This window comes from Mustelus asterias, chromosome 14 (genome assembly GCF_964213995.1).
Source record: "Mustelus asterias chromosome 14, sMusAst1.hap1.1, whole genome shotgun sequence".
Taxonomy (NCBI): Eukaryota; Metazoa; Chordata; class Chondrichthyes; order Carcharhiniformes; family Triakidae; genus Mustelus; species Mustelus asterias.
In genome coordinates, this window is record NC_135814.1 from 70,541,201 (window position 1) to 70,555,686 (window position 14,486).

At 44.1% G+C, this 14,486-nt stretch overlaps 1 protein-coding gene across 3 annotated transcripts in view; it reads left to right on the forward strand.

The window, feature by feature from the left end:
• The window catches only part of myo1b (myosin IB), a 294,758-nt gene that overhangs the window by 175,279 nt on the left and 104,993 nt on the right, over positions 1-14,486 (forward strand). For all 3 annotated transcript variants that reach the window (XM_078228616.1, XM_078228617.1, XM_078228615.1), the window contains exon 8: positions 9,096-9,194. In XM_078228616.1, coding sequence (XP_078084742.1) covers positions 9,096-9,194 — 99 coding nt within the window. The remainder of the gene's footprint in view (positions 1-9,095; positions 9,195-14,486) is intronic.

Here is a 14,486-nt window from a genome sequence, read left to right on the forward strand (position 1 = left end):
TGGAGAGATGGTTTGATTCTCTCTTGTTGAGATAGTTATTTCCTGGCACTTGTGTGGCCCAAATGTACATTAATTGCCACTTATCAGCCCAAATCTGAATATTGTCCAGATCTTGCTGAATCCGGGCACTGACTGCCTCGGTGTCTGTGAATGGTGCTGAACATTGTTCAGTCATCAGAGAACATCCCCACTTCTGACCTCATGATGGAGAGAAGGTCATTGATGATGCAACTGAAGATAGTTGGGCCTAGGACACTACCCTGAGGAATTCTAACAGTGAGATCCTGTTTACATGAACATACAGCTTCATAGATAAAAACTCTTAAATTTGAATATTATTTTAAAAGTATTTTAATTTAAACCTTGCAGGCATTGAATGATTTCATCTGTAGGTGAGTATTATGGACCCAGACCAGGAAGAACAGAAGTAGAGTAGGCCATTCACTCCACCATTCGCAAATATCATGACTGATCTACTTGAGCACCATTTTCCTGTGCTATCCCTGCATCCCTTGATGTTTTTAATATGTAGAAATCTATCAATCTCAGTCTTGAACACACATGATGATTGAGCCTCCACAGCGCTGGGGGGCAGAGAATTCCAACGATTCACCACTTTTTGAGTGAAGAAATGCCTCATCATCACAGTCCTAAATGGCCTGCCCCTTATTTTGAGACTGTGTCCCTGGTTCTGAACAAACCGCCCCTCCCCCCACACCCCTCCTCCAACCTGGGGAAGCAGACTTCCTGTATCTACCCTGTTGATCCCTGTAAGAATTTTGTATGTTTGAATGAGATCACCTCTTATTCTTCTTAACTCCAGACATCCTCAAAAGACTACTTCAAATCTCAGCTCACCCAAGGCCTGACTCCAGTGATATTGGGTTGGTGAATTAGCATTTTATAAACTGTTTGCTATCCTTCCTATCTTTGAAAAGATTTTCTAGCAGGACAATGTCAGAGGAGCCACAAGGCAGTGGAGCAGTTTCCACTTTGACTTGGCCAAACAATGTTGTTTTAACCGTGTGTCTATCGCCAATCCAAATTGAAGAAACTACTCTGTCCTAGAGAGAGAAGACAGCAATATAAGACAAAAAAAAATCCCACACTGTAAACGGTGCATGTTGGTGATGTGGAGAGGAGTTGTAAAATAAACTGGAACCTGCAAGGTGGAAAAGCTCTTTGATCAACTGCCTTAAATGATCCAACATCTGAGCATTGAAACCCGAATCCTAGAGATGACTCTTCTCTCGGAATGAAGAGATGAGGCAGAAGGTCAGCTACAATTGTGTTGAACGGCGGAGCAGACTTGAGAGGCCATATGGTCTGCTCCTGTTGTGTCCTTTCAAGTGCAGCACACTGCCACATCATCTCAAGAATGTTGCACTGCTCACCTCAAGGATTGCAATCCCATGCCTGAAACTGTTTTTAAACATTATTGACTAATGAGTTCTGCAAAGACCAAAATATTAAGCTGCTTGGGTTTTTGAGAAACAAGTTATTGTGACTACCCAGCTTCTGCAGAATTATACACACTTGTCTCATGAGAACTTAGCCAGATGATGGTTTACCTGATTCAAAACAGTGCAGCCCTGAGCATGCCACAGATAACGCAGCAATAACCGCCTTCAGTTCCATACTGAAGGCAGCCAGGGAAGTGGGCTGTTTATATGATATTTTCATGACCAAGGCTGTAGCTGAAGTAAAAATGGCAGCGCAAAGCTCGGTGTGCGGGGAACCCGTTGCTATGGAAGTGGATTACTCTGGTTTTTACTTCATATTGCTACAAGTGCAATATGAAGTAAAAACCAGAGTAATCCATTTCCATAGCAACAGGTTCCCCGCACACCGAGCTTTGCGCTGCCATTTTATCTTGCTCCTGTCCAATTTTTCTTTCTCTCTCACATACAGGAGACATTGCCTAATGCTTGGCTGTGGTTCCAGACCAGACTATGCATTACCCAAGTGGCATTTAAGCCGAGAGAGTGGCTGTCAGCAGACTAACACTGATCAAAGGGACATTGCAATCAAGTCCTAGCCTCTCCTCAATTGTCGTTCACTTTACACTTTTCCAGCAAATGGGTCAAGTGAGCTCAGCCACTAATCTACGGTTTTCATGGAAATATGGATGAAATTGCAAGATTTGATCCTAACTACATTAATATTAGAAACCCTGTATTTAGATGTAATAAGAAGGGAATCTGACCGATTCACTTACTCAAAATCATTGGCAATAAGAACCAGGAAATCTTTTCCTTCTTCACCCCCGCCCCCCCCTTCATTCTATCCCACCCCAAAACACGGAGCAAAATCCAAGCTTTGCCCAATATTTAGGTGATCTAGGTATTTATTGTTTTTACTTTGCCAAAACTCCCCATACAAGATAAAGTAGGATGAGTGGTTTATACTGACTTATGGAAAAAAATAGCTTGATTGGCCTTTTTTGTACTCTGTGGTTTCTCGTTTTCCGATCCGAACATTTTGTGCTGAGTTTGGCGTACCCCACATTTTGTGGTCAGTGGTGAAGTAAGAAAAGTATATGTTGCCTTTCTTGGCCACAGGAGGTTTCAAAGTACTTTGTAACCAATGAAGTATTGTTGAGGTGCTGATGTAATGTAGGAAATGCAGCAGCCAATTTGCGCACAGCAATGTGATAATGAACATAATGATCTGTTTTGTGATGTTGATTGATTGAGGGATAAGTATTGGCCAGGATACCAGAGTAGGTCACCTGTTCTTCCAAATAGTGCCACAGGATCTTGTGCAATCACCTCTCGCTTTATACCTGCTGAGGTTCATGGCTCTGGGGACACCCACCCTAAATTATCTTAAAGAGTTTTGTTTTAAACATGTTAAAATGGAAACAAACAGCCTCCTTTGAGACCTGTTACCAAACAAGCTACCTCCTGTTGTCCACCCTTTTGCTTCCCACATCCTCCCTCTGTTAAAACTCAAAGTAAGAGGGTTTGGAATTGTTGAAACTTTAACTTGTTAAAGTAAATTTTAAAGAACAACCTACATCACAGCAAATCCACATGATATTACTTTATTTTGCGCTTACAATGACCATTGGGCGTGATTAGAAGGATCTGCTCGCAGTTGTTCCATTACAACCATCTTTTATACAGATCTAATCATACGAGTGTATTCGCTTCTTTACAGATCTAATCACATTCCTCAATACAATGGATTCCCTACCTTGTTTACCCAATAGGTCTTTACCAGAATAAAGAACAAAGAAAATTACAGCACAGGAACAGGCCCTTTGGCCCTCCAAGCCTGCGCTGACCATGCTGCCTGATTGAACTAAAACCCCCCACCCTTCCGGGGACCATATCCCTCTATTCCCATCCTATGCATGTATTTATCCAGACGTCCTTTAAAACTCACTATCGTACCTGCTTCCACTACCTCCCCCGGCAGCGAGGTAAAAGGCACCCACCACCCTCTGTGTAAAAAAACTTGCCTTGTACATCTCCTTTAAACCTTGCCCCTTGCACCTTAAACCTCTGCCCCCGAGTAATTGACTCTTCCACCCTGGGAAAAAGCTTCTGACTATCCACTCTGTCCATGCTTCTCATAATCTTGTACACTTCTATCAGGTCGCCCATCAACCTCCATCGTTCCAGTCAGAACAAACCAAGTTTCTCCAACCTCTCCTCATAGCTAATGCCCTCCATACCAGGCAACATCCTGGTAAATCTTTTCTGTACTTTCTCCAAAGCCTCCATCTTTCTGTAGTGTGGTGACCAGAATTGAACACTATATTCCAAGCGCAGCCTAACTAAGATGCTATAAAGCTGGAACATGACTTGCCAATTTTTAAACTCAATGCCCCGGCCGATGAAGGCAAGCATGCCGTATGCCTTCTTGACTACCTTCTCCACCTGCATTGCCACTTTCAGTGACCTGTGTACCTGTACACCCAGATCCCTTTGCCTATCAATACTCTTAAGGGTTCTGCCATTTACTGTATATTTCCTATCTGTATTAGACCTTCCAGAATGCATTACCTCACATTTGTCTGGATTAAACTCCATCTGTCATCCCTCCGCCCAAGCCTCCAACCGATCTATATCCTGCTGTATCCTCTGATGGTCCTCATCGCTATCCGCAAGTCCATGAACCTTTGTGTCGTCCACAAACTTACTAATCAAACCAGTTACATTTTCCTCCAAATCATTTGTATATATTACAAACAGCAAAGGTCCCAGTACTGATCCCTGAGGAACGCCACTTGTCACAGCCCTCCATTCAGAAATGCATCCTTCCGCTGCTACCCTCTGTCTTCTATGACCGAGCCAGTTCTGTATCCACCTTGCCAGCTCACCTGTGATCCCATGTGACTTCACCTTCTGCACCAGTCTGCCATGAGGGACCTTGTCAAAGGCCTCACTGAAGTCCATGTAGACATAATTCATTGCCCTACCCTCATCAATTATTTTCGTCACTTCCTCAAAAAAACTCGATCAAGTTAGTGAGACACGACCTCCCTTCACAAAACCATGTTGCCTCTCGCTAATAGTTCCACTTATTTCCAAGTGTCAATCCTGTCTCGAAGAATCCTCTCCAATAATTTTCCTACCACTGACGTAAGACTCACCGGCCTGTAATTACCTGGATTATTCTTGCTATCCTTCTTAAACAAAGGAACAACATTGGCTATTCTCCAATCCTCTGGGACCTCCCCTGTAGCCAGTGAGGATATAAAGATTTCTCTCAAGGCCCCAGCAATTTCCTCCCTTGCCTCTCTCAGTATTCTGGGGTATATCCCATCAGGCCCTGGGGACTTGTCTACCTTAATGTTTCTCTAGAACCCCAATACCTCCTCTTTTTTGATCTCAACATGACTCAAACTATCTACACACCCTTTCCCAAATTCATCATCCACCAAGTCCTTCCCTTTGGTGAATACTGATGCAAAGTACTCATTTAATACCTCGCCAATTTCCTCTGGCTCCATGCATAGATTCCCTCCCCTGCCCTTGAGCACCAACCCTCTCCCTGATCACCCTCTTCCTCTTTATATATGTATAAAAAGCCTTGGGATTTTTCTTAATCCTGCTGGCCAATGATTTTTTGTGACCCCTTTTAGCCCTCCTTACTCCTTGCTTAAGTTTCTTTCTACTTTTTTTGTATTCCACACTTGCTTTGTGTGTTCCCAGCCTCCCAGCCTTGACAAATGCTTCCTCTTTCTCTTTGACTAGGCTCACAATATCTCTTGTTATCCAAGGTTCCCAAAACTTGCCATACTTATCCTCCATCCTTACAGGAATGTGCCGGTCCTGAATCCCTATCAACTTACACTTGAAAGCCTCCCACATGCCAGATGTTGATTTGCCCTCAAACAACTGCCCCCAATCTCCATCCTTTGTTCCTGTCTAATATTGTTGTAATTAGCCTTCCCTCAGTTTAGCACCTTAACTTGAGGACTACACTTTTCTTTATCCATCAGCACCTTAAAGCTTACTGAATTGTGGTCACTGTTCCAGAACTGCTCCCCTACTGAAACGTTGACCACCTGGCCGGGCTCATTCCCCATACCAGGTCCAGTGCCTGTGTACCTTTTTCCACTTAACCTGACAAAGGAGCAGTGCTCCAAAAGCTTGTGATTTCAAATAAACCTGTTGGATTATAACCTGGTATCATGTGACCTCTCATCTTGTCCACCCCAGTCCAACACCAGCATCTCCACGTCTTCGGAGTTAAATTCACTCCCGTTCCTCTTATTGCAGAATAAAGGCAAAAAAAAACTTCTGTTCATTTCTAAGTTAGAATATTATATTATCAAATAGGTTCAGGATGCAACAGAAGACTTAATTCACAGTATGCTTCCAAACAACTCTTTGATGCCAGTAATTCAACTGTTAATTCTCTTGGGGCAAACAGCAGTTTGCATTTTGATCAGTTTTATTTTGATATTAAACAGAATTGTTGAAAGCACACACTAGCCCACTTTATATAATAGAAATAAGAAGCTAGCCACATTCATGTGTCATCCTTTTATTTCAACAAATTACAAGGAAATGTGCTGATAGCACCTGTCGTGTATGGTTAACATTTCATGAAGTCTATTGTGTAACAGCTTGTTTCACCTCCAGTGTTCAATAGGCAGTTTAATGGTCTTCAATAATGGAGCATTAAATAACGTGAGATGCGAGTCATTTTTGCCCTGCCTGAAGGTTCGTTCCAGGTTAAAAATAAATCTTTGCCTGCGTTGTTTTAGCTGCTCTGCTGTCCAGGTTGAATCCCTTTCTTGTTTGTAAATCATGTAATTTAGGATCCAAAACTATATCTGTATTAGGAAACCTTAAATCCCCTATTTCAGAACCATTTGGCATTTCTTGAAAATACTTGTGGTTTTAATAATGCGAAGGTAGTTTATAAACACCTTACGTTGCACAGTTTCATCTGTCACATATACTCATTACAAATTAGGACTTCTTGAGTCACAAGTATTTTTGCTCTGGAAGCAAATATATCTTGCAGACGGAATGAAAGGCTGTTCATAATTTATGCCTTTTATTTTGATTGTTTATTGCACCCGACATCCATTTTTAGTACCAAATGTGCTGGTTCGTGACCATGCTTTAAATTTAGAGAAGGCATAGATGATAATTTATTCCCACTTATTTGCATTGTCTGGACTAGGATGTATCAATTAAGAGCCTTCAGCTTATATGTACCAAACATATCAGAGATGGGAATGCATACCAGCACAGTCCCCCATCCTAAACACAGCTTTTCTATTAAAGGAAGAACGTACCACTGTCTGAACTTGTGCAAAGTGAAATAATTAATCATCTATTGAAGTTATACAGGTTCAATCTATGCATACATTCAAAAGAAAATCAGAGGGACAGTCCTGCATCTCAGTTAGAACTGCTGCTTATTTTTATTTTAAATTTGAGTGGGATTAAACTGTAGCTGTATAGTCCTGGCCCTGAAATAACTATCTCCTGGTGAGTTATACAGGGACATGTTCAATAATCTCTTTCTCGGGATTGCCATTGTACCCAACCTTACAACAGCTTACACCAGTTGGGCATGATTTCTTGTCCATAAGTTTTTGCCCTGATTTCAGATGATGAACAAACTGTGGTTAGATGGCTGACTGGTTCTCCTCTGCCACTTTGAAGTAGTTGGGTGAGAGGGAGGATGGAGTGTAAGTTAGAATGGTAAGAGACAGAACCACTCTGACACTTCTTTCTTTGGGAACAGATTTATTTATCTCCCCCTCTCATGTAGCCAATCTGACTGAAATGGTGTTGGTGATTGGGACATTGGCTGTTTAATTCTTCTCCCTTTCTTAAAAAAAAAGAATAGTGTTTTTGCTAATATTTGAACAGAAAATGCTGGAAATACTCAGCTGTTCAGGCAGAATCTATGAAAAGAGAAACAGAGTTAGTGTTTTCAGGTTTGACCGTTTTACAGAACCGGGAAAAAAATGAAAGATTTAACAATCCTTGAGCAAGTACAGAGATGGGGAAAATGGGGGGAGTAGCAGGAAAGGGCAAAAGCGAAGCTCTGTGATGGGAAGGAAGCCAAGGGATTTTAAATTACATAAGAGTCGGCGGTGTAAGACAAAAGGAGATGGTAACTGAACAAATGAGAGTCAAAAGATTGGTATAGAGGATCTGTAAACGGCAAGAGCAGAATGACAGCAACAGCTGCTGTCTGAAAAAGTGGGCGTGGTGGATCTCATGTTTTTGAACTGAGATGTTGGGTGTGGTGAGCTGTAAAGTGCTTAATCATTTTTACTTTATTTACTTCATATGTGACCATAATGTCATTTACTCCTCATATTTTCCAATCATAACTTTTGCTGTAACATGTCACCCACTGATTCTCCTGATTAACTAGTTTCCTGGTCTGGATTCACTTTATTTTTGTGTGTGGGATTTCCCATTTTTTGTTAGCATGCATCATAGTCTCTGAATTGATATCTCCAGCTGTATAAGGGACTGTACTGAGTGCGCACGTCATGGAGAGAAGTTTGGATTAAGCATGAGGGAGTGGTTGAAGGGGGATGGTATTTGGTAAAGTGGACACACATTTCCCTTTTTTAATATCAGAAAGCCTGTGAAGGAACAGAGAAGGTAGGAGAGAATCAGAACAAGGAGGTGCAGAGATCAGAAGAAGAGAGAAAACAAAGTTATGTGGCTGGCAGAAAGGTTTGGTAGAATAAATCAAGTTCACAAGAACACACTAGGGTAATGAAGGACTCTGCTCCTCTCCCCAGCCTGCTCCGGCCAGTTTCCTATTCGTTTTCACTTCTAACCAGACTAAATTTAATTCTTACTCTTTGATTCCACGACTGCTTGGCGTCAGACCCAGCATTAGCTCTCTCCATCCCATCCATTCTCACCTCATCCCGTCTCTGCTGGGTTGGAAACTGCAGCGTCAGGTAATCAAAACTATAGCCCTCAATGTTGGCGAGTCAACAAGTTGACTCCATTTGAACACCGTCAGCCTTCACATGACGGATTTGGGGTTTAGGGAGTGGTGTCAGCAGACTAAGCACCTTTCTCGCTGCCTTCACTCTCTCAGAATTGAGCCACGAAAACTGCCTCCATGTGAAATTGAGAGACACAGACAAAAATAGGTGGACTGCAAAAGGACTTAAACAGGATTCAGGATGAGAAACATGACGATGTTATATTCGTTCCTTAAATTGAACTTAACCTGTTTTTATGGTGGATACAATTGGCCAAGGATGCAGTGGAGTCATAAAATTCCTTTTCCGCACTCATTCTTTATGGATCCTGATGTTTCTATTTTAGAAAGATTGTGTTTGCAAATGTTTCCCTTCTCTCATTCCATCCTAATGGTCAGCTGGAACACATCATGTACTTTATGTTCACAGTAGGTCATGAATGGCTAACATCCGACCAAAATAATATTTGTTTTAGTTCTCCATCTCTACTGGCACCTTTTAAAAAAATAAGTTTCCATAGCTGGTCTACTCTGATGGAGATCAGTTACTGCATTTTATAGAAGGCTATTTATGGAATTTTAAGATAATTTAAGCATGTATTTTAAACATGTTGCACTATTTGAACAATTAAAAATAAAATCTCTTCCCCCTCTGAAAGATCTCCTGGAGAAGTCACGTGTCGTCAAGCAGCCCAGAGGTGAACGGAATTTCCACGTCTTTTATCAGCTGTTATCAGGTGGCTCTGAGGATTTGCTGAGTAAGTGCACCTTTTGAACATGGATGTTCTTGAGTTATATCTGTGCACTATAGACCTATGCAGTGCATATCCTTCAAGATAACAGCCATAAGATTTGTTTTCTTTGATTTAAATCAATGAAATGGTGGCACAGTGGTTAGCACTGCTGAATCCAGGGACCCGGATTCAATTCCAGCCTCAGGTCACTGTCTGCGTGGAGTTTGCACATTCTCCCCGTGTCTGCGTGGGTTTCCTCCAGGTGCTCCGGTTTCCGCTCTTAGGTTGATTGGTCATGCTAAATTGACCCTAATATCAGGGGATTAACAGACTAAATATGTGGTGTTACAGGGATAGGGCCTGGATGGGATTGTGATCGGTGCAGACTTGATGGGCCGAATGGCTTCCTTCTGCACTGTAGGGATTCTATTATGATAACAGCTTGCATTTATATAGTGCATTTAATATTACAGTAAATGTGACCCAAGGATTTATTACGGAGTGACTGAGAGGTATATGAAGGTAATTCCAGAGCTGAAGGTTTAGCCAGCTGAAGACACAGATGTCAACAGTGGATTGATGAAAACCTAATGTGCGAGAAGCTAAAATTGGAGCAGCATACCTTATAGAGTCATGGAGTTGCACCACTCAAAAAGAGGCCCTTTGGCCCGTCATGCCTGCACCAACCACCAAGCACCTAAATATTCTAATCCCATTTTCCAGCATCTTGGTCCGTAGCCTTTCGATTGCTCATCTGAATGCTGCTTAAATGTGGTGGAGGGCTGGAGGAGGTTACAAAGATTTGGGGGGGGGTGGATTTTTGGAGGTGGTCAGTGAGGCCCTGAGGGATTTGAATATGATCGTAGGAGTCTTAGAATTGAGTCGTTATCAGACTGAGAGCCAATGTAGGTCAGCAAAAATGGTGAACTGGATTTGGTGTGAGTTAGGATATAGGCAACAGTGTGGTTTGTTATGTAGTTCAGATAATGTGATACTGTTTCCAAGCCATTAGAACATTTTTATTGAAAGGTGTGCAATGCAAAGGATGTAGCAGTAAAGTCAGGTCATATGGGTCAGTAGGGGGGTCCAAAGGGAGAAATTATCTTTACAATCATCTGACATTTCCCTCCTATTTTTGTCAAGGGTTTCCTGAAGACGTTTACTCATGCTGAGGCATATTTCCCAGGCAGCTTTCTCGTTCCTTATCCAAGGTTTTGTTATTTATATGTGAGCCATGATGGTGAGCATTGGAAGGCTATTCAAAAATCTCAAGGATAGAAATAAATTTGACATTCAGGAAAGTAGAGCGTGCAGAAAGGAAATAAAAATGAAGTAGTGAGGGGGAGGATGCCCCTCTTTTGTGAAATATATCAGGGATAGCTGGGATAACTTCAGTCAGTCCAATGGGAAGGCATGTGGCACAGAATGAAATACTCCGGCTAGAAATCTTTCATGAGTGGGAGATCCAAGGTAACCCGAGAGTGATGGTATGGATCACCAGCTAATCCACAAGAAAGGGGCCAGTTTACTTTATGAAGAGATGACGTGAGATATAAAAGAAGGGAAGCTATTTTAATGGGACACTTAAATTAATTGAATGTCGATTGGTAAACACAAGCAGTTTTGCGCCAAAGAAAACCCACACAGTGCTGGAAATACTCAGCATCTTGACAGCATCTGTGGAGAGAGAAACCAAATTAATATTTCAGGTCAATGATCTTATTGAGACAACATAAAAAATGTGTGCAGGGGCAGAGGGACCTGGGTGTATATGTGCATAAGTTATGGAAGGTAGCAGGACAGGTGGAGAGAGCAGTTAATAAAGCATACAGTATCGTAGGCTTAATAGGGGCATAGAGTACAAGAGCAAGGAGGTTATGTTGAACTTGAGAGGACACTAGTTGGATCTCAGCCGGAGTATTGTTTACAGTTCTGGGTGCTCCATTTTAGGAAAGATATGAACACATTGATAAATCTCTTCTGCACTCTCTCCAAAATGGTTCTAGGGATGAAAAACTTCAGTTCTGAGGATAGGGGAAATGGGGGCTGAGTGGGCAGGGTCTGAGGGGTAAGAAGGCTGTGGGGGGTCTGAGGGGGAAGGGAGACTGTGGGAAGATCTGAAGGGAAAGGGAGGTTGAGTGAGGGGATCTGAGGGGGAAGGGAGGCTGAGTGGAGGGATCTGAGGGGGAAGGGAGGCTGAGTGGAGGGATCTGAGGGGGAAGGGAGGCTGAGTGGGGGGGATCTGAGGGGGAAGGGAGGCTGAGTGGGGGGGATCTGAGTGGGGGGGATCTGAGTGGGGGGGATCTGAGTGGGGGGATCTGAGGGGGGGGATCTGAGGGGGGGGGATCTGAGGGGGGGGATCTGAGGGGGGGGGATCTGAGGGGGGGGGATCTGAGGGGGGGGGATCTGAGGGGGGGGGATCTGAGGGGGGGGGATCTGAGGGGGGGGGGATCTGAGGGGTGGGGATCTGAGTGGGAAGGGAGTCTGAGTGGGGGGGGGGATATCTGAGTGGGGGGGGGATATCTGAGTGGGGGGGGGATATCTGAGTGGGGGGGGGATATCTGAGTGGGGGGGGGGATATCTGAGTGGGGGGGGGGGATATCTGAGTGGGGGGGGGGGATATCTGAGTGGGGGGGGGGATATCTGAGTGGGGGGGGGGATATCTGAGTGGGGGGGGGGATATCTGAGTGGGGGGGGGGATATCTGAGTGGGGGGGGGAAACTGAGTGGGGGGGGGAAGCTGAGTGGGGGGGATCTGAGGGGGAAGGGAGGCTGAGTGCGGGGGATCTGAGGGGAAAGGGAGGCTGAGTGCGGGGGATCTGAGGGGGAAGGGAGGCTGAGTGGGGGGGGATCTGAGGGGGAAGGGAGGCTGAGTGCGGGGGATCTGAGGGGGAAGGGAGGCTGAGGGGGACGGGAGGCTGAGTGGGGGGGATCTGAGTGGGAAGGGGAGGCTGAGGGGGACGGGAGGCTGAGTGGGGGGGATCTGAGGGGGAAGGGAGGCTGAGGGGGACGGGAGGCTGAGTGGGGGGGATCTGAGTGGGAAGGGGAGGCTGAGTGGGGTGTCAGATGGGATGGGGTTGTGCTACTCTCATGTCTGTGGTGTGGGAGGGGTTACCCATTATTTACTTTTGTGGGGAGGATGCCCCTCTTTTGTGAGGGTTGGTGGTGGATCGGGGGAGCGAGAGGGGATGGAACAGTGACAGTGTGCGGATATCAATAGATTGGAAACTGACTAATACTCATATTTGAAGAGGATGACAGAATCGACAGAGAGCCACATACCCCGCTGTATTATTTGATTCTCTGACACCCATGTGGACAGTAATAAATATAGATGTAGTGTCGACTTCCAAAATAAACAATTGCACATAAAAAGCTGCTAGTTGAGCTCAGAGCTGCAGAGATTCAGGGTAAAGCTTCAGAAAGGCTAAAAGATTGCCAGAAGGATAGAAAACAGATATTAGTTGGACGAATAATTCTTGAGGTGGAGGGAAGTTGTGGATAGGTTCCCCTGGTCTCAACTCTTGCAGTTGCTACTGTTTCTAATTTACATCAATGCCTTTGACTCAGAAGCAGAATGCAAATTGGTCAAATTTGCAAATGATCCAAACTAGGAGCTGCAATCAGGTTGAATTGAAATGATGAAAACAATTGTGGCCATGGACAGAACAATGCTAGGGTGAAATTTAAGGCAGCCAAATGCAAACTACTCCACTTCGCAGCTATAAATAGGTTATGTATATTCCTCATGGAGAAATTGGCCCTAGTTTTCTATTAAAATGGGTGGAGAACTGTGATCAGCACCCAGTGAATTTCTGAGAAACAGTCCTTTGTGTTCAAGGCCCCCATCATTTGTGGAGTTTCAAAAAAACACTAGTAAACAGAAAATCCAGGATTTCTATCACCTGTCCCTTGCCCTAAATTGTTTACCCTGCATCTTTTTGTGCACAACTGACCTTCCAAAGTCTTTCTGCTGCTCTATTCCATCTAAAGTAACACAATTTAAGGCTTGTTTCCTTCCATTTTTTAACTCAACCATGGGAAGAGGGCATCTCTAATGAGACCAACATTTATTGCCCACCCCTAATTGCCTTGGTGAACTGCCACCGTCCATGTGGTATAGGTATCCCCCACAGTGCTATTCAGTAGGAAGTTGCAGAATGTTATCCCGGCGACAGTGAAGGAAAGACCATGTAGTTCCATGCTAAGATGATGTATGACTTGGTGGGGAACTTGCAGATGGTGGTGTTACCATGCTGTCCTTGATCTTCTATGAGGTAGAGGTTGTGGATTTGTGAGGTACAGTCAGAGCCCTTGGGAAGGTTGTGGTGAGTTGCTGCAGTGAATCCTGTAAATGGCACACACTGCAGCCACTGTGCAGCAGTGGAGAGAATAAATGTGTAAGGTGATAGATTGCATGCCAATTAAATGGGCTGCTTTGTTTTGGATATTGCGCTTCCTGAGTGTTTTTCACGCTGCACCTATCCAGGCAAATGGAGGCTATTCCATCACAGTCCTGTCTTGTGCCTTCTACATGGTGGATAGGTTTTATGGAGTCAGTGGGGTGGGATTTTCCAGCCCCGCCCACCACCAGGATCGTATGGTCCCACAGAAAGTCAATTGCCTTTTGGCTGGGCTACTGCTGAATCTCACATGGTGGGTCCTGCTATAACGGAGTTGGAAAATCCCAGCCAGTAGATAAGTTACTCATGGTAGAATTCCCAGCCTCTGACCTGCTCTTGTTGCCATAGTATTTGGGTAGATGGTCCAGTCAAGTTTCTGATCAATGGTAAACTCCAGGATTTGAGAGAGGGGAATTTCAGTGATGGGAGTGACATTGTCAAGGGAAGATGGTTAGATTCTCTCCTGTTGGAATGGTCATTGCCTGGCACTTTTGTTGCACAAATGTTATTTGCCACTTAAGTATCAGCTCAAGCTTGAAAGTTATCCAGGTCTTGTTACTTGTGGACATGGATTATTTCATTATCTGAGGAGTTGCAAATGGAAATGAACACTGTAATCATCAGCCAGCATCTCTACTTCTTACCTTGTGATGGGAGGAAGGTCAATGATGAGGCAGTTGAAGATGGTTGGGCCTAGGACACTAGCCTGAGGAACTCCTGCAGTGATGTCCTGGGACAGAAATGATCGACCTCCAAAAATCACAGCCATCTTTCTTTGTGCCAGGTGTTCCAGTGGGGAGTTTTCCCCTCTATTCTTATTGACTTCACTTTTGCTAAAGCTCCTTAGGAGCAGTGGCTCTCCCATCACCCTGGAATTCAACAATTTTGCCAAGTTTAAATGATGACTGTACTGA